We start from the raw sequence: 19388 nt of genomic DNA, 5'->3' as shown, positions 1-19388 counted from the left end.
TGGAGAAGGGAAAGGCTACAGTATTCTGGCCTGGAGAATTCCATGGACTGTATATAGTCCATGGGGTTGCATAGAGTCGGACACGACTGAGTAACTTTCACTTTCGCTAGGTAATAACTGAAGCTTTATGCCCTTTGCTTAGCAGTTTCCCCTCACCCCAGCCCCTGGCAGTCACCAGTCCACGCTATGATTCCAAGTCTGTTTTAGACACCTCATGTAAGTGAAATAATGCAGTATTTGTCCTTCTGTGACTGGCTTATTTCACTTGGTATAGTGTTCTCAGGGCTCACCCTTGTCACACATTATTCCAGTGTATATATACACCGCATTTGTTCTATTCATTCATCTGCCAATGGGCTTTTAGGCTGTCTCCAAATCTCAGCTACGTGGATTATGCAGCAGTAAACATGAGAGTGCTAACATCTCTTTAAGATCTCAGTTTTAAATTCTTTTGGATAGATACCCAGGAGTAGGATTGCAGGATCATACAGTAGTTTTGTTTTTAATTTTGGAGGGGAATAAATGGATCCCCTGGAGAAAGACATGGCGACCCACTCCAGTATTCTTGTCTGGAGAACCCCATGGGCAGAGGGGTTCTCTGAGTCCATGGGGTCCCAAAGAGTGAGACCCAACTAAAGCGACTTAGCACAAACTAGATATAGATTTACTGAGTACCTACTCTGCTCAGTGGTGGATCCTGGGTGAACAGTGGTGAACAGATGAGGGGTGAAGTTTCCCTTTGGCGTTTCTGTCACATAATCACCAAATAAATATATCATTATAGAGAGTAAGTGCTCCACAAGAAAAATCACTGGTGCTGGAGAACAGATCACAGGGGAACGGATTTAGGGAGTGTCAGGTGTGCTGCAGTGGGCTTTTGGACTCCAGACATGATGATGACAGTCTCATCTAGAGCACAGGCTGTGGCAGAGAACAGACCCTCTCGCGAGGCAGGGACGTGCTGCTCTACTTGGGTGGGGGAGGCCTCCTGAGGGCATGGGTGGTTGGAGATGGGAGAGAGGGAAGGCACTCCAGGCAGAAGGGAAGTTCTGGGCAAAGTCCTGGGCTTGGCTGGCTGGTCAGGGGGCCTTGTCCACCCCAAGAATGGCACTAGCAGCAAGGGCAGAGAGAACCATTATCTTGCATTCTTTCATTGACACACGTCTTGATTAAAACTCACGTAATAGGAAACTTGGCTTTGGGAAGTAACTGAAGCATTTTTTTCTGTTGTGCTATTAAAAATAGTCAGTCAAATTTGCTTCCTTGGGGTGCCTGCCCTGTGTTTACCTGAGCCTGGGGCCACTGTCCTGACCTCATATGCCATTTCCTGGTAAGGCTTGTCAGCAAGGACGGAGACCGTGGTCTCCACAGGGCTGTGACGGAAGCCCCCTGATTGGGTGGAAAGGGCCCCTTCCTTCCTGCCTCCTCCTCGTTCCCAGAATGTGGAACCAGGAATGCCAAGCTGGGATCTTCCACAGGACAAAGTCTCTTTCCCAGCTCCAAAAGCCATATAGCTGTGGGGTCCTTTTGCAAAAAGAGAAGCTGTACTTTTAAACAATTGAACTGATTACACCTCTCTTTTGTTCCAGACTATTACAAGTTCCACTGGAACATCTTACAGAATTGAAATGTCTGTCATCGGCACCTCTCCTCTAGGGGCCTGGTTTTAATTCAGGTTCCACTACCTGCTGGCTGTGTAACCTTGGGCAGGTGTCTAAAATCATTAAGCCTCGGTTTCTACATCTGTGGACGTGTTCAGTCATGTCCAACTCTTGCAACTCTATAGTCCCCATAGCCTATCGCCCTCCAGGCTCCTCAGTGCATGGCGTTTTCCAGGCAAGAATACTGGAGTGGGTTGCCGTTTTGTCCTCCAGGAGATCTTTCTGACCCAGGGATCAAACCTGCGTCTCTTGCATCTCCTTCATTGGCAGGCGATTCTTTACTAACTGCACCACCTGGGAAGCTCCTATATATAATAGACTGATAACATATTTAAAATATATTGAGTACCGTGGGGACAGTTCTATTATTATATTGAATTTTATGGTCTCCACACACACTCATACATGTGCATGTATATACCCTACACCCACAGGCATGCTCACCTGGGGGTGTGTACTCACATGCCCAGATCTGTATGCCCTGGGTCTTATTTCATTCTGTGCAGCTGGAACTGATTCTCATAAACTCAGAGTACTCTCGTCCCTGGTCTGTCACGATGAAAGACTTTAAGCACCTCAGCCATGAGGCAAGACACTGTGAAATTCACGACTCTCAAAGTTTCAGTGGACAAGCCAAATTTTACATTAACTTTTGTGGTTAAGACTGTTGGAACTGTTGCTAAATCCAACTGCATACATGGCCAGATTCATGACATAGTTCCCTTGAACAGCTTTCAACTTCCTGGTCCACTCAGCAGTGTGTGGAGATGTATATCTTCAAACAAGTTCAGCAACCTTGGATTTTTTTTCCTTTTTTCCCTTCTCCCTTTCTTTCTTCTTTGCAGCCTTCTGTCCATCCTTTCTTTTTCTTTCATATTTATTTTTACTTTTTAAGTCAGTTTTATTGAAGTACAGTACATTACAATGCCCTCACTCTAATTGTACAGCTTTCTGAGTTTTGATGAATTTGCAGATTTACTCCTGTACTCGTGTTTCTTGTGTAACCACCACCATCTTCTAGAAACAGAAACTGTACATCACCCTGAGAAGTTCCGTCTTTGATTTTGGCACTTTGTGGTCAGTCCCAGTCCCATCTTCAGTCCCAGGCAACCGCTCATCTGCTCTCTGTCACTGGAGCTTAGCTTTGTCTGTTATAGAATTTAGTGTAAATGCAATTGTACAGTTATGTGTTCTTTAATGCCTGGCTTCTCCCACTTGGCATATTTCTGAGATTCACCCGTGTGTTGCATGCATCAGTAGCCCCACCCGTTTATTGCTGAGTAGTATTCCACTGATAGACGCAATGCAGTTTAGCCATTCACCCACCAAAGGACATGTGGATTATTTCCAGTTTGGGGCTATTCTGGGTAAAGCTAGCAGCCTCAATTTTATGGCAGCATGTCCCTCAGCAGCAATTCCAAGCACATCCTAGGAACTTGATAATTATTAATTAATCCATTTAAAACTTTTTTGTGTGTTTGAAATGTCTTATTAAATTCTAGGATGTTTAATGTACTTTTGATTTCCAAAGAGACATGTTCGAGAAATTGTTTAAGGCAGGGAAGTTTAGGGGAATTCCCTGGCAATCCAATGGTTAGGATTCTGCACTTTGACTGCACAGGGCCTAGGTTTGATCCCTGGTCAGGGAACTAAGATCCTGCAAGCCATGCAGCGTGGCCAAAAAATAAAAAGGGAACGTTGAACGTTTTCCCACAGAATACATTGAGTCCATCAGGAAGCACTCCTGAGGGCTGTGTTGGCAAGCATGCTTCTGGGCTGGAGAAGCAGGATAGGGAGGCCCCCGCCCTCAGACATTCCCAGCCCAAGTGAGAGGCACCTGTGAAGTAACGCCATGCAGTTCTTTGAGGTGGGGAGAGTGGCAGCTAGGAGTGCCCCTCAGGAGCCCAGGAGGGCTGGAGGGCAGAGTTGGGTTTCTAAGGCAGAGTCTGAGCTGTAGTGTTTCCACTCAGAAGTTGGCACCAGGTGGACAGTGCTGTCCAGACCAAAGGCCGTGAGCTCAGAACATAAGGACACCCTGTAGGCCAAACAAAACAGCAGCTGAGGGCACGTTCAGTCTGAGGGCCACTGGTATTCAACGTTGTTTTAAGGGGTAACGCCGTCACAGACCTACTTAGTATAGCATGGCTCACTCTAGGGGTGACAGGCCCCTGACGGCCCTCTGTGACAGAACCTCTAGGGGAGTTCATTGCTCTCCCCTGCTGAGCACCAAGGTTTGCCCTGAGCTGTCCTGGCCAGCACAGGTGTGCACAGGACTTTGTTAAGCCAAGGAGGATCCTGCGGTTGGAATCATTGCCTTGTTTTAGAAGTAACCCAGGGTCTTCGAGGGGCTTCTCATGTAGCACTAGTGGTAAAAACCCACCTGCCAGCAGAGGAGACATAAGAGGACACAGGTTCAGCCCCTGGGTTGGGAAGATCCCCTGGAGGAATGGACGGCAACCCACTCCAGTCCACAGGGTTGCAAAGAGTTGGATTGACAGAAGTGAATTGGCACGCGGGGTCTTTAGGACCAACTGGTAGAACTCCCTGTTTCACAAGCAAGGGAGGAAAGGCCACTGGCTCTATTCATAAAATACGAGCAGTCTCTGCTCAGTCAGTATATTTTATCAGCTATCTTCTGAGCACTGATTCACGTGGCTCGAGCATCACTGCATTGTCATCTTTACCCAGTTTAATTAGGGAAATTTGATTTTCTCCATGGCTGCAGGCTGTACTTCACCCCAGCCAGGCATCTTTCAGCAAATCTTTATTTTGCCCCCACCAGGCACTGGGAATTGGATGCAAGGATTTTTCAAATAACCAGGTCATAACATTTTAGAGAACTTAGCTGCCAAGATGATTCTAAATGCTTCACCCATATACTCCACAGCCCCGTGAAGTATATGGACACCAGTATTAGCCCCATTTTACAGATGAAAAAATGAGACACAGAGAGATAAAGCAGCATGCCCCAGGTCACAAAATTAGTAAGTGGTAGAGGTAGGATTAGAATCCCAGGCAGCCTGAATCCAAAGCCCACACTTTTGATAATCACTGACTTGTGCCACTGTGAGGAAGATATGGTCCCTACGGTTAAAGAATTTACTATCTAATGAGAGAACCCTGTACATCCATCGGGTTATAATCCACTGTGTAAAGTCATTTGATAGGAGAACAAGCAAAGGGCTCTGGGAACCCAGAAGACGGAGGAAGGGATCAACAGTTACTGTTTAGTGGGCACAGTTGCGGTTTGGGAAGGTGAAAAGAGTTCTGGAGATGGATGGTTGTGATGGTTCACAACAATACGAATGCACTTAATGCCACTGAACTGTACACTTAAAAATGGTAAAATAACAATAACAGCAACTGCATGTGAGGAAAAAATTGAGCAGACCAACTTCTCCCAGCTTTGACAATTCTTTGCTTTCTTCTGAGACACTTAGTGATTTTTTTTTCACCTTTGATTGTGTTGCCTAACATGTGGCAAGCCGTTCTTTTACACCTCTTAATGACAAACAAAGCACTTCTACCTACCCATACTGCTTAATCCTCACCAAGCTTTCATCATGACTTTAAAACAAAAGAATACAGACATGCACCTCTTCCTCCAGAGGTGAGGACTGGCTACACTTTAGCACACTTAGATCTGGCAGCTCTGTTCCCAGTAACTTTTTATTTCACTGAAGCATTGGAACGAAGTGTTTTTTAAAATAACTTTTAGGAACCCAAATTAAAGTTGAAACACACATGTTACTGTAGAGGTCAACCAGTCAACCCAGGCGGCCCATGGAGGAAGAGAGACAAGTCTGCATGGCTGAATTTACACTGTGCTCACATACAGAGGAGGTGACAGCTATTGGTGTGGCAAGTTTCTTTTGGCACTGGTTGTAAAAGCATACATAGTTTGGAAATATTCAAATGTGGAGATAGATTATTTACCAATCATGGTCCTTGGTAGCAAACCAAAGAAGCTAACTAACTTGAGCAGAAAAGGAGTTTTCAGAAAATCAGGCTGTTCACAGAATGGATAGGAAGACTGGAGAGCTGGGCTCAAAAACTAGGTTAGGAAGCCACTGAAGTGAAGTCGCTCAGTCGTGTCCGACTCTTTGCGACCCCATAAACTGTAGCCTACCAGGTTCCTCTGTCCATGGGATCTTACAGGCAGTAGTACTGGAGTGGATTGCCATTTCCTTCTCCAGGGGATCTTCCCAACCTGGGGCTTGAACCCGGGTCTCCTGCATTGTAGACAGACGCTTTACCATCTGAGCCACCAGGGAAGTCCTATCACCATCTAAATTCAGCCATCTCTCCCATAAATAAATTCTCATTTTCCCTGTGTCTTTGCATCATTCCCTTAAGATTCAACACCATCCTCTGGTAGGAGAGGATTGCATGCATGCTAAGTCACTTCACTCGTGTCCAACTCTTTGCGACCCCATGGACATGGGGATTCTCCAGGCAAGAATACTGAGTGGGTTGCCGTGCCCTCCTCCAGGGGATCTTCTCGACCCAGGAATTGAGCCCGCGTCTCTTGCATCTCATGCATTGGCAGGCAGGCTCTTTATCACTAGCACCACCTGGGAAGCCCAGGAGATGATTGTCTGATTCTAAATCACCTATCTGTACCCCAGCCTGCCAACGAGTGACACAAGAGACTATCCACCACACCTTCAGCATCTGTGGTCCCCAAGGAACCCATGCTAACCCCCATCCAACAGGAAGAGCATTCAGCAAAGGACAACCGGTGTCCTCCCGAGTGTGCATGCCGGACACAGCCTTTTCTTCAATCTGTTTATGAACCTTCAGTTACCAAATGAGAGAGACATTGGGTCAGAGAGACAAGTCCATCCTCCCTATTGGAAAAGTAAATCCACACACAGGGCCTTCAGTGGGTGGCTTCAAAACGTCATCGCAGCCCCCAGGGAACAGCGCCGTCTTTCATCCACTGAGCATCTCCTACCCAGGATCTGGGCTTTCTGGTACACAGGTCAGTCTCAAATGACAGAACCCACATTACCTTAGGAGGAGGTTTGCTCTGGCCTCACAGGGACAGAACCAAGTGAAATGTTAACTCAGAATCTTCATATCCTACGCTATGACCTGTTCCATAGGTCTTCGCTTTTCCTCTGATCTAAACTGGCTGCTGACAGCAATGAAAAACTCTAGCCCACATTCTGGAAACTGCCTTTGGTCTCCTTTCCCCCCAGGGAATCAGGGAGTCCCTCAGTGAGACAGAAAAGAGAAGTGAAAGGCCTGAGCTGGCAGCATACACACATGCGCGGTGACATAAAGCCCTGCATCCAGGACTGTGGTTTCCTCTGGGGAGGAGGTTGAGGACAGGGCTTGGGGAGGGGGTCACGGAGGGCTTCAGCACTTTCGTGAATGTTCTCTTTATTTAAATGTATCTTTTTATTTTTCAAGTTTTGGCTGTGCTGGGTCTTCATTGTGGCACGTGGGCTTTCTCTAGCTGTGGCGCATGGGCTCCGTAGTCGCAGCTTGTGAGGCTCTCTAGTTGTGACCCCTGGGCTTAATTGCCCTGTGGCATGTAGGATCTTAGTTCCCCGACCAAGGATCGAACCCCCTCCCTTGCATTAGAAGGCAGATTCCCAACCACTGGACTACCAGGGAAGTCCCTATTTAAATGTATCTGAATCCAGTTTGCTTGCCCAGTTACTCCTCTTACACCTGTTCTTCAATTCATGGAAACTTTAGTCCATGGACCCCCTTTATTTCTGTCTAATAGCTCATTCTCCTTTAGGCCTTCATGTACTTTAGAGGCCTCGCTTCCTCCATCCCCAGAATCAACCAGCATCTGCAAACCCATGTAACATGTTTGTATTCGAGCTGTAGTACATGTCCAAAGGTTACTTTGTTTTTTAACATTGTACTGCTGCTGCTGCTGCTGCTGCTAAGTCGCTTCAGTCGTGTCTGACTCTGTGTGACCCCAGAGATGGCAGCCCACCAGGCTCCCCCGTCCCTAGGATTCTCCAGGCAGGAACACTGGAGTGGCTTGCCATTTCCTTCTCCAGTGCATGAAAGTGAAAAGTGAAAGTGAAGTCGCTCAGGTTGTCTACTTGAAAGTTATACAGTTGTGTCCGACTCCTAGCGACCCCATGGACTGCAGTCTACCAGGCTCCTCCATCCATGGGATTTTCCAGGCAAGAGTACTGGAGTGGGGTGTCATTGCCTTCTCCGTTTAACATTGTAAGTGAATGTTATCATGCTATACATGTCCTTTTGAAACTGATTTTTTGTGTGTGTGAGATTTGCCTGTGTTGACAAGTGAAAATCTAGTTCACCCTCGCCGCTATGTGGTATTTTGTTATTTAAATAAACTACACTTCATTTTTTTTTAAGTATTTGAAGCAAAGAAGGTCAAGTGAAAATTTCTTAAAGGTACAGGTTGGGCACGTCAATGTTCATCACATTATTCTCTAGACTGTTATATGTGTTTGAAAGTTTTCCAGATCTAAAAAAAGAGGCAAGAGCGTGAAAAGTAGGGTCAGGAAATATCCCTTTTGGGTTCTGACTGCACTGCTTTGAGGCTTGATTCTAGAGCTAATCAGCCTTGAGAATAAAAATAAGCCCGGGAGGCTGGCCCCTTCTGTTTGCTTCTCATGGGACTTACCTCCCTGAGAAATGCTCAAAAGCCTTGACCACAAGCCGAGAGGAGTGTTGATTTGGGTGCGTGATTTGGAGTGTGTTGGTACACAGCCAAGGTAAAATAAACAGAATTGTCATGGGTCTGGTCATTTTTAGAAAGAAATTGGCAAGAGACCATTTCATGGAATGGCTGTGAAACACAATTTTAAAAATATTTACAACATACGTAAGATATAAATAGTCCAAATGATAAATATAGGTCACGGTTTTGGCCAGGTCAACCTCTGATCTCCTTAACACTCTTAAATTTAGATAGATGGAAATTTCCCTTTTGTGGTACTTCCTGTACACTCCATGAGACTTCAGGTGGCCACTAGGTTTCTTCCTTCTCCAGCTCTGCTACTTTCAGAAAAGTGAGACTTTGGTAGAAATTGAGAGCTTTTGACCCATGGCCTGTATTTTTTCAGGGCCATCACTCAATTTTGCCATTAAACCAAAAGACCGTACTAGGTGAAACAAGAGACTCCTGGGGGCTAAAAGAAATTACAAATATGGAAGCAAGCATTGCCCAATTAGAGTGACCACAGTATCCCCTGGCACGGCCCATGCAAGGACTCCCAGCATCCCCAGTGTTAACTCTATGCATCCAGCCCAGGGGGCCCCGTTTGAAACAATTTTCATATCATGAGTCCTCCCCTTCCTCCAGCTTGAAGATGGGGCACTCTCCTCGGCAGCTGCTGGAGACCCAGGTGGTTCTGAGCCCCCGTAGCAGTCGGCCGCACTGACCTGCCCCTTCCCTCCCCACAGGGTATGACTTCTGCCAGGTCCTTCAGTGGTTCGCTGAGCGGGTGGACAGGATTATCCTGCTCTTCGATGCACACAAACTGGACATCTCGGACGAGTTCTCAGAGGCCATCAAGGCCTTCCGGGGCCAAGACGACAAGATCCGTGTAGTGCTGAACAAGGCCGACCAAGTGGACACACAACAGCTGATGCGAGTCTATGGGGCCCTCATGTGGTCCCTGGGCAAGGTCATTAACACACCTGAGGTGCTACGCGTCTACATCGGCTCCTTCTGGACGCAGCCCCTGCAGAACACTGACAACCGAAGGCTCTTCGAGGCCGAGGCCCAGGACCTGTTCAGAGACATCCAGAGCCTTCCCCAGAAGGCGGCAGTGCGCAAACTCAATGACCTCATCAAGCGAGCGCGGCTGGCCAAGGTAAGCTGGAGACCCCCAGCAGCAGCCTGGGCAGGGACTCTTCCCACACGCACCTCAGGCGGAGGTTCTACTCCAGGAGCCTCAGGGAACAGGACATGGAAGGGTTATGAAGCAAGCCTGACAATCAGTATCTTCTTTAGATTCTGGCTCCTACCTCTGTGGTCTTGGGCAAATGACTCCTTTCCAAGCCTGACTCAGTCTATAAATTGGAACTAGTAAGAGCACATCCCAGGGTGCTTGGGAGGGTTGTGTGACCTGACTTGCAGAGTGCTTGACGTAGCACCCGGTACTTGGGGAAATGCATGCACTCACCACCTGGATGCTGCTGCTATGTTAGGATGGCAGGAAGATAACCCACCGAACCAGAGAAAGGTGGCGTTGGTGGGACCATTGGGGTGCCGAGGGACCAGCACTTGTCACCCTGTGCCTAAGGCATGGAGCCCTGCGTCACACGAGGGCACAGAGAGGCCACAGGAGGTTGGCTCAGCCCAGCTCACCAACTATGCCATTTCGGGAGGGGGTACACCATATCCCCATTCTGGGCTGTGGTTCCCACTCTCCAGCCTCATGGCTGAGCCTTTTAGCAGCCCCAGGAGTCTGTGCCTCCAGGTGGTGGGCAGTGATCTGACCACCCTCGTGTTAACAGCATAGTCTATTTTGCTGTGCCTCTGAAGAGGGGGGAGCGTGTGACTCCTCTAAGAAAAAGTACAGAAAAAAAAAAAGGTTCTTTAAAAACTGTATGTACATTTCATAAAATGATAGTCCTCTAACACCTAATACCATAAGTGCCTCTAGAGTTTATCTAGTCCCAGTGATCATCAGAAGCACCCAGGAGCTTTAAGCAATGTAAGTTCCCAAGCCCTGCCCCAGAGCCTCTGATTGGGGGTAGAGTGTGTGTGTGTATGTGTGTCTGTCAGTCTGTGTGTCTGTGTGTGTGTGTGTAAAGCTCCCCCAGTGATTCTGATGATCAATCAAGTTTGGGAACCAGAGGTCTTTAGTGACAAAGAACTAAATTCAGCCCTCCTGGCTTCCAGTCTAGCCTTCTGCTTTGGTCTTGTCCTTTCTGCTAGAAGCAGTCCTGGGCCGCCTCTCCAGATCCCTGGTCAGGAGGCCTCATTTTTCCTTCAACTTTTGATGGCAGAACCTGCGTATCCCCACTTCCTCTTGCTGCACCACGAGGGGCTTCTGCTCTGGCCTAGGGGCCCACAGGCCAGCCTTCTAGAGTCGACCATTACTTTGCCTACTAAGGTCAACAGCACCCTAGGCCAGGGCTGGGCAGCCTAGTCAGGTGAAGGAGGAGGCGCCAAACTCCCCTCTTCAGAATGGTGAGCTGTGAGTGCCCAGGTGTAGACACTGTGCTCTGAGAAGGGACCTGGCTGGGGTGGGGAGCAGGGAGGGCTCCACTGAGGGTGACCGACTGTGCAGGTGACCAGCCGTCCAGCCCCTCCTCACTGCCTGCATGCCTGTGTGCTCCAGGGCAGCATCCCTCCTGGCTGCGACCAGACACCCCGCTGGCTGCGACCCCGCCCATCATCCCTGGATCAGCTCTTTCCTCTTGCTCCCCCTAAGGCTTTTTCACACCCTCCACCCATGTTCCGCTGATTTGCAGTCACCTGTGCTCCTGAGTCACAGCTCTCTATCTTTTCTTCTCATACAAGCTGCTTCCTTCCCGGAACAGCCACTTTTGTTACAGTTCTGCAAGGCTTGTAAATCCACTAATTTACAGCTCTCCTGAGATGATTTCCCTCCCTGGCTCAGTGGCAGGAAGTCTGTTTTTGCCCGGTGAGTGACCCCCTGGTATGTGGTCTTTCTCTTCTCTAGCTGATATAACTGAACTTCACCTTCAGGGTATGTAATACCCAAAATGATTGTATAACCAAGGCTGGTAAATGATGTCATAGCCTTTGCAGATCTCAAGATCTTTTAAACTATTTTTAAATGCCCATGGACTTTTTTTTTTTTTTTAATTTACCAGGCATCGCTGAGGGCCTGGTAACTCAAGATGCAGCTATGTTTGATCATATAAATAAATAAAAGGCAAAAGGCTCACTGGGAGTGCCAAGCGCATGGGATTTTGCTGCCATCCTGGCACCTTGGGCCCTGTGAAGGGGCTGGCGTGGCCTGGGTTTAGAGGCACAGAATGCTGCTGTGCCTGACACGAGAATAATGAAAGCCCTTGTGTAGAGGCAGGGGGTGGGGGCAGGGGGCAGTCAAATTGCTGAGCTTACTTCTAGGAAAAAAGCTTGTCTTCTTTTTTTTTTTTCTTCCTAAGAATAGTATCTGGCTTGTTCCTTTTCATAAAGGAAAATGTTTGAAGTACGGATGTTTCCAGCCTGAGCTGTGCCAGTGTGTTCCTGGGGCGGCACCAGGCTGGCAGGGGGGCAGGAAACAGTCTCAGGCAGAGAAGCTGAACTCAGCACAATAGCCTTGACCACTAACCAGTGCCATGCACTTCATATACTGTCTGCAGTTTTATGTTCCATTTGTGAACTTGTTGCTGAAATGGACAAGGGGTCACCTGAGCTTTACGCTTTGAAGTGTGCCTGTTTCATAAAAATGCTCTTGGGTTTTGATATATTCATCTCTCTTTCTCCTGATCCAGCTTTCCTTTGGCAGGCCAACCTTGACTGAGGGTCTGTAATGTTCTAGAAGCCCCATGATTTGCATTGCATGTGTTATTTCATCTGATCCTGCCCACAGTATGCAGAGTTGGACATTCATTTCTCATACAAGGGAAATGAAGCTCAGAAAGGTGACCTGATTTAGCCAGGACTTCCCAGCCTGAAGTTGTAGATTCAAACTCCAGTGGGCCTGACTCCCTGGTCCGGAAAGCATTCACCTGAAATGCAGCGTGGACAGCATCTGTTGGTCTTTACTATGCCCTAGCTTTCTGCATTAATCTGTCATTCTGACTATTCAATAATATTCTCCATCCACGTAAACCCTACACAGTTTAGAAGTTTGTCAAGCTGTGATTTTGAAAGTATGCAAAGGATAAGATTCCAGATGTCACCTGGCAGGTGTCAGATCTGCATTGGTATGTTGTTGTTTAGTTGCTAAGTTGTATCCCACTCTTTTGTGACCCCATGGACTGTAGCCTGCCAGTCTCCTCTGTCCATGGGGTTTCCAAGGCAAGAATACTGGAGTGGGTTGCCATTTCCTTCTCCAGGGGATCTTCCCAGGGATTGAACCTGCATCTCCTGCCTTACAGGCAGATGCTTTACCACTGAGCCACCAGGGAAGCTCTGAGTTGGTGGGTGGAGTGTTTCTATTTAGACCACCATAATTAGGTAGAATTAGTGGCCCATCCAGAAATAAAAGCCAGAAATGGCATTGTTAATGTCCTGCTGAGTTCTGCAGTAATCCAAGTATCATAAATATGACATTTCCCATAATATGAAAAATGGCACTCTTACTAAAGATCTCTTGAAACTTAATGATTTCCCTACTTTTTCTATTTACGTTTTTTCCCCCAGTCCTTTATTTCAAGGAACAGGAAATCTTTAGAGTGGGTTTTTTGGTTAGTCTCAAAGAGTATATATCTTATGATATCAGTAGACATCTTTCTTTGAAGACTGTTCATAATCTCAGATGCCAGTCAAGTTTCATTTCATGATTTTTTAGAGTAATCTGTTTGGGGAAAGCCCCCACCAAAGGTTTAGAAGATAAGAATTTACTTTTATCCAGTATCATTAAAATAGCCAAGTTAAATAAAGTTCACGGACTTTCCTGGTAATCCAGTAGTTAAGACTGCCTTCCAGTGGAAGGGGTGCAGGTTCGATCCCTGGCTGGGGAGGTAAGATCCCACATGCCCACATGCCTGGCAACAAAAAAACCAAAGCATAAAAGAGGAGCAATATCATAAAAAATTCAATAAAGACTTGAAAAACTTGGTCAATGTAAAATTTTTTTTTAATGAAATAAGGTTCAAACTCTAAATCATAGTAGTTTGTGGGATAAATGCACAAAGATAAAAAGCAAGGCAAGTTTACTCTAGGACCCCACCTTTTATAAAGACACTGCTCACGAATAGGAAAGGTTCCCACCCACTTGGAGACCTTTGTTCATTAAAAAAAAATGAGTCAACGTTTGAGGAAGGAACAAACTAAAAATGAGAAAGGAAAGGAGAGGTCAGTGGTTTGGGGCATTTAGTATAGTTCTGTGGAATTTAGTTTTGTCTTCAAAGTGTGTTCTCCTCTTCATCGTATGTGGCTTGGAGACTGAGCTTTCCAGTCTGTCTGTACCGCCCATTCCTTCTGGGGGCAAAATTAGACATTTGGAAATTCGCCACATGGACCCAAGCTAAGTTATGTAAGAATCATTCTACGAGGGCTGGTAGCTGTCCCTTTGATGCTTGGTCTTCCAGGCGGTGTTTAAAAATAGCTCAGTCAGCAGCCTCAAGCTACTGGGGGTGTGTCAGCAGCTTGAGTCCTAGCTTGAGTCTGCACACACAGGGTAGCCTATCTCTTTGAAGGCTGACTCAGATGACTGGGTGGGCCCCTCGCATCCCCTTTAAGGCTCTTCAGAATCACATCCGCTATTGGTTCCAGCTTTGATTTCAACAGAGTAAGGAACCCAAGTGGGAGCCAATCAGCTGCATCTTGAAGCCTCACACTTACTATCTCATGGGTTCATCTTCTAGGTCTTCAGTTTATGAACTGAAGTTTTTATATCATAATAAATCCACTTTTAAAATGCGCTGATCCCCACAGGTTAAATGTTCTATGCAGGTTTCCAGCTGGACCTGCAAAGATGCAGATCTCTATCAGGTCATATTAAACCTGGGCGACCCTGAGGTTTTCCATGCAGAACCATGTTTCCTGGCCTGACTGGCTCCACATCGCTCACCAGTATCCAGATTCCATAGGCCTTTCCATTCCTACTGTCCATGCGTGTTGCAAGCTTCCCACACTCACTGCTGCGATTGCCCTCCAAGCCCATGGTAGTTATAGCCAGTATCTCTCTGTGTAAATGCTTCTCAGCATTGGATATACAAACACTTGTTACTGGACATAGTTCATGAGATTGTGGCAGAGTATAGATGTGAACTATAAATCCATGTTCATTTAATCCATCTTTCTCTGCTCATTATTAGCCCAGAAAAAAAAAAAAAAACCTGACATTTTGAGCCATTTGGCTTACCCTTGGTCATCACCATTTGATGAGTAGGGACTTTTCTAGTTTTATACAAGGGAAAGGGTGAATTGGACAAGATAAAAACGTTCAGAAGTTCAACAGGGCTCAGTGCCAATTTGCTTGTGAATGAAGAACTTGAAACCCAGATTAATCATGTTACTATTTAAATATGGAGAGTTTATTCATTGTTCTGTAAGGACAAATTAGCCACAAGCCACCTCTGGTGTTACTACCCCTCCAGCTACAAGTGTCTGGTCATTGATCAATTAACATTTTTACTCCTCTTTCTCATGGACAAAGTGCTTTCAAATACATGCTTTCTCTCGATTCTCATAACCACAAACCTGTGAGGTAAGGGTTGTCAGCTCCAGTTTGTGGGTGAGCAAGCAGAGGCCAGGGAAGGGACAGCTCACCCAGAGTTGTCCAGTGAGCGAGTGGGCAGCGGTGGCCTGACCCAGCCTCCCAAAACGAGGTCCCATCCTGCCCACCTCCGCTTTATCCTATTCCTCTTCCTCTTGATTAATTTTCTCTGATTATAAACAACAAAGAGTCAGACTGTCTCTACCTCCTTCTGAGGACCCTCGCCAGGTCTGGCCCTCGGTCCTGTGTAATTTGGGGACACACCTTTGGACACATTAGGGCTGGAGGGAGCTTTTCAAGTTGAGTGGGGATTTCAGCCACCCTGGCTGCCCCTTGTTTACGACGGGCTCTTAGAAACTCACAAGACTCAGTCCTACTAGAAGATTTCAGTCTTTACTGACATCATGTGCCATAATGCATCCATTTTGAGTCTGGGGAGAGAAGAGTACGTGATCTTTCCAAAGCTTCCCTGTGAGTTAGGAACAATCAGAAGCCAAACCTCAAAGTTGTTCCATTGGACACAGTTTGGTGTAAATTCCAGATTTCAGCAGCATCAGTACAATTTTTCATTCACACCCAGAAAAAGTAGTTAACAAAAAGTTGATTCTGTAAGGTAGGGAATGAGGCAGATGAATGCTACTGCCAGCCGGGCATCTCCTAACTAGTTGTATGACCTTGGGTCATATGAATTTCCTGGAACCAGGAATTCAATCAGTTTAAAGGAACCCCTTCTAGATTTAATACTCTGTGATTCTAAGGATTGTAATTTGCCTCATAACATGATAATCTTCTTAAAGGCAGGGCCCATGCATCGAATCTGACCCCGGGTTATTGTCTTAGGATGCCCAGGGAAAGCCAGGAGGGGGCGACCATGCAGAGCCAGGACAACAGGAGACTTCCCCAGAACAGGCCAGTAGAGCTTCCTGGAAGTGGAGGTTGAGGCTGAGAGCAGCGTGTAGCATGAGCAGGTCACCTGCGGTCACGACTCAGGTAATGCCAGACAGGTGGGAGGAGGCGGGCCCTGAGGCCTGGCATCCAAGGGTGGCCCATTATCCAGCAGCCTTAGTCATCAGCAGTGAGCACCTCGAGGGCAGGGATGGAGAGCAGGCGGCAGGGAGGGGAGAGCTGTGGCAGGGGCATATCGCCTGCAGCCCAGCCCAGGGAACACAGGCCCCTGGGGATCAGGCGGTGTTCAAGAACAAGGTGCCAGTCCCATGGACTGGGTGGAGAGTCAGCCTTCCCTGGACAGGGCCCTGGCAGCTGCCCCAGATGTGGGCTCTGGGAAGGGGTCTTGGAAAGATGCCCTTGTGGATAGAAGGCTGAGCAGGTGGGGGTACTTGCTCCTTTAGCTGGGAGGAACCTTCAAAGCAGGGCAGGTGGAGAGAGGGGTCCACAGGTCCAGAGGTTCCAAGAGGGCCAAGGCCAAGGAAATAATGCAAGGACAGCTGGTGACAGCTCATTCTTCCCAGGGGAATGTGACAACCCCTCCAAGTCCTTTGGAGCTACACAGGCCCTCCCCCGCCCCATCCAAACCAAGCCAGGTATTCACTAATCCAGCCAAGGAAATTACCTGTCTTACAAGTGTTAATACTTATTCATCATATCTTCAGGAATGCAGTTAAAGCCCATGATTCTAAATAAAAGGATTCCCAAACCTTGGATTTCTCTAGTTATCTTGAAGAACTGTGCGAATATTTTAAGTTGTTTTAATTTGAAAAGTAAGTAAGTTTACCAGTGACAGGAAGGTGTAAAAGCATCTCTCCCAATCTGTTGTTGCTGCTGCTGTTGTTCAGTTCCTAGGTTGTGTCCAACTCTTTATGACCCCATGGACTACAGCACATCAGGCTTCCCTGTCTTCCACTGTCTCCCAGCGTTTGTTCAAATTCATGTCCATTGAGTCGGTGATGCTATCCAGCCATCTGTCCCAGTCATACTTGCAGAAATAGCCAGGCAGCACAGGGTGTGCTTATGTTAAAATGACCTTTATACAGGAGGAGAAGTTAGCGTTGTCTGGTCCAAACATGTCAGCATTTGCACTATGCACGCACTTTAGTGTTCAAATCTTAGCAAAATGTTTTTGGCTGTGCCTGGTGTATATCCATACACAGAGGCCCTCAACTGAGCCATGGAATGTATCTGCTTACCCCCTCTATTCAATTTTCATTCTTCCACAAGATTATAGCAGGCATCTGTTTTCTTTAATAGAATTTTCCATAGCTACATAGTCATTTTCTTTTTGTAATCACTGCCTTGTTTCTCATCTTTTCTTATTTATTTTCTTGGCTTCTAAATTACTTTGTAGAATTCTAGATATACAAAGAGAACCTTATGAGCGTTTTTTAACATCCTAAAGTTGGAAATCAGTAGAAGGGTGGAAATTTTAGGGAAGGAGGTGACACAAGCCAAGCAGAGCCCTCCCATCAGAATTCACCACCCTTTGGGTAATAGTGCCAGGCCAGCTAACCCTAAGTGACCAAGGTTTCTGGGGCTCCCCCATCATGTACTAGGTCTCCCTCTCCCACAGGGCACTTCTGTTTTCCAGCCTGGTCCTAGGCAGCTGGTCTTGTGCCGAAATGACCTCAGTGATCTTGAGATCTAAACTGTCTGAAGGGAAGTTATGGGAGTCCTCATCTCACTGTTCACTGGGCACAGATTTCCATGCCCATCAGCCATTTCCATCAGCCTCAGCTTCATTTCCTGGTGCTCCTATATACCAGCCCTGGTGAACCTTTCTCTTAGGTTAGTCACCAGAACCAGGCTGTTTCCCACCCAGCACCCCCATCCCTTTCCACCAGGTTCTCACCCTCCTCCTGTCCCAAGGACCATGGCCCTTGGGGTGCCTGTTATGTGTTACGATGCATAAAGATGCCATCTTGTTTGCATCTCTGTTCTAAATGGCACGTCCTCACTGACATATACCCCTTCAGGTACATGCCTACATCATCAGCTTCCTGAAGAAGGAGATGCCAAGTATGTTTGGAAAAGAAAACAAGAAGAGAGAACTTATCAGCAGGTTGCCAGAAATCTACATTCAGCTACAGCGAGAATACCACATCTCTGCAGGGGACTTCCCCAAGGTCAAGGCCATGCAGGTACGGAGGCCCATCACAGCATCACCGGTAGGGTTGGAGGGGCACTGCCACCTGGTCCCGCTGGTTTCTGGGTACACATATCCGTTTCGTGGTTTAGAATGGAGGAGAACGCAGTGTTTTTGTCGTCCTAGTAATCCATGATTATAGGCGCCTGTGAATAAAGCAGAAATTGCCTGCCTCCTGAAACATTTAAACAAAAAGGGGAAATATTTCAAGAAGTAAATTAAGCTTGCCTGAAAAAATCCTCTGAATAGCTAGCTTCCTTAGGCTGTGTTCAAGGTTGTTTTACACTGAGGTGGTACCTCTTTTATTAGAATCCCAGAGCCTTTAGGGAATTAGAGCTGAGAGTGACCTTGGAGGTCAGCTTCAGGGGGCCTTCTCAAACCGGCCCTCCCCAGCACTGCTCCACGTGATTATGTGCTTGGGCAGTGTTGCCGCTGCAGGCTCAGGAGCCCAGTGAGAAGCCATGGTGGGCTGTGGCCGTGGCTGGAGTCCACTGGGGACAGTGAGCTGTGCTCACTGAAGGTTTTCCTGAAAGGTCAGCTTCAGGCAGCCTTTGTCCTAATTTCAGAGTCTCACTGCGTTGTGTCTGGGCAGGCCCAGATGACTCCGAGCAGATGCTGCCACCCTGGCCTGACCAATATGTCCACCTTCTGGCAGTGGTGTTTGGTAACCGCTGATTTCAACACTGACCTTATCCTCCCTACCTGCGAGGAGGGAGGCCAGTGAGGCCGCCCCATCTGGCTCCTCAGAGAACTGGACCATCTCCTTGTCTGGTACAAGGACCCATCTGCACTGGAGGCCACAGTCCTCTCTGGAAAGCAGGCAACATGGTTCAGATTCCTGCAGCCAGCAGCCAGTAGTAACTGGAACAAGTGAGGCAGGCAGGCCAGGTGAAAGGAAACCAGGCCATCCACCTCTTATTTTCTCACATTTGATAGAAATGTGGGTTCTGAGGAATATGTCTCTACCAAGAGGAAGAGAGTTCTGCAAGTGCGATGAGAATCTGTGGGGCCCACGGCGGGAGCAGATTGGGGAATACCTACTCCCTCCTCAGTGGGGAGGCCCTGTCCTCCCGGTGGTCACTGCCCTATGAGAGTGCAGATCTGGATGGTTCATGAGAAGCTGGAGATCTGGATTTGTATGTGAAGGCCCCTGGTTTTCAGATTTTGGCTCTGAATTTCAAAGAACACTACCTGGGCCAAAGAGAGCTTACAACACACTGGCCACACCCTGGAGACTCTGGGCCTGTGAGCCTCGGGCCAGCCTGCAGGGGGGAGGGGGATGGGAGGAGGAGGGATCGGTAGTGGAGGCAAGAT

At 47.5% G+C, this 19388-nt stretch overlaps 1 protein-coding gene across 1 annotated transcript in view; it reads left to right on the top strand.

Annotated features, from left to right (window-relative positions):
• Positions 1 to 19388, top strand: part of EHD4 (EH domain containing 4) — an 86815-nt gene that overhangs the window by 58361 nt on the left and 9066 nt on the right. Inside the window, exons 4-5 of the mRNA XM_019968588.2 lie at positions 9069 to 9481; positions 17905 to 18069. Coding sequence (XP_019824147.1) covers positions 9069 to 9481; positions 17905 to 18069 — 578 coding nt within the window. The remainder of the gene's footprint in view (positions 1 to 9068; positions 9482 to 17904; positions 18070 to 19388) is intronic.

This window comes from Bos indicus, chromosome 10 (assembly GCF_029378745.1).
Source record: "Bos indicus isolate NIAB-ARS_2022 breed Sahiwal x Tharparkar chromosome 10, NIAB-ARS_B.indTharparkar_mat_pri_1.0, whole genome shotgun sequence".
NCBI lineage: Eukaryota > Metazoa > Chordata > Mammalia > Artiodactyla > Bovidae > Bos > Bos indicus.
This window is presented reverse-complemented; position numbering and strand designations above follow the sequence as displayed.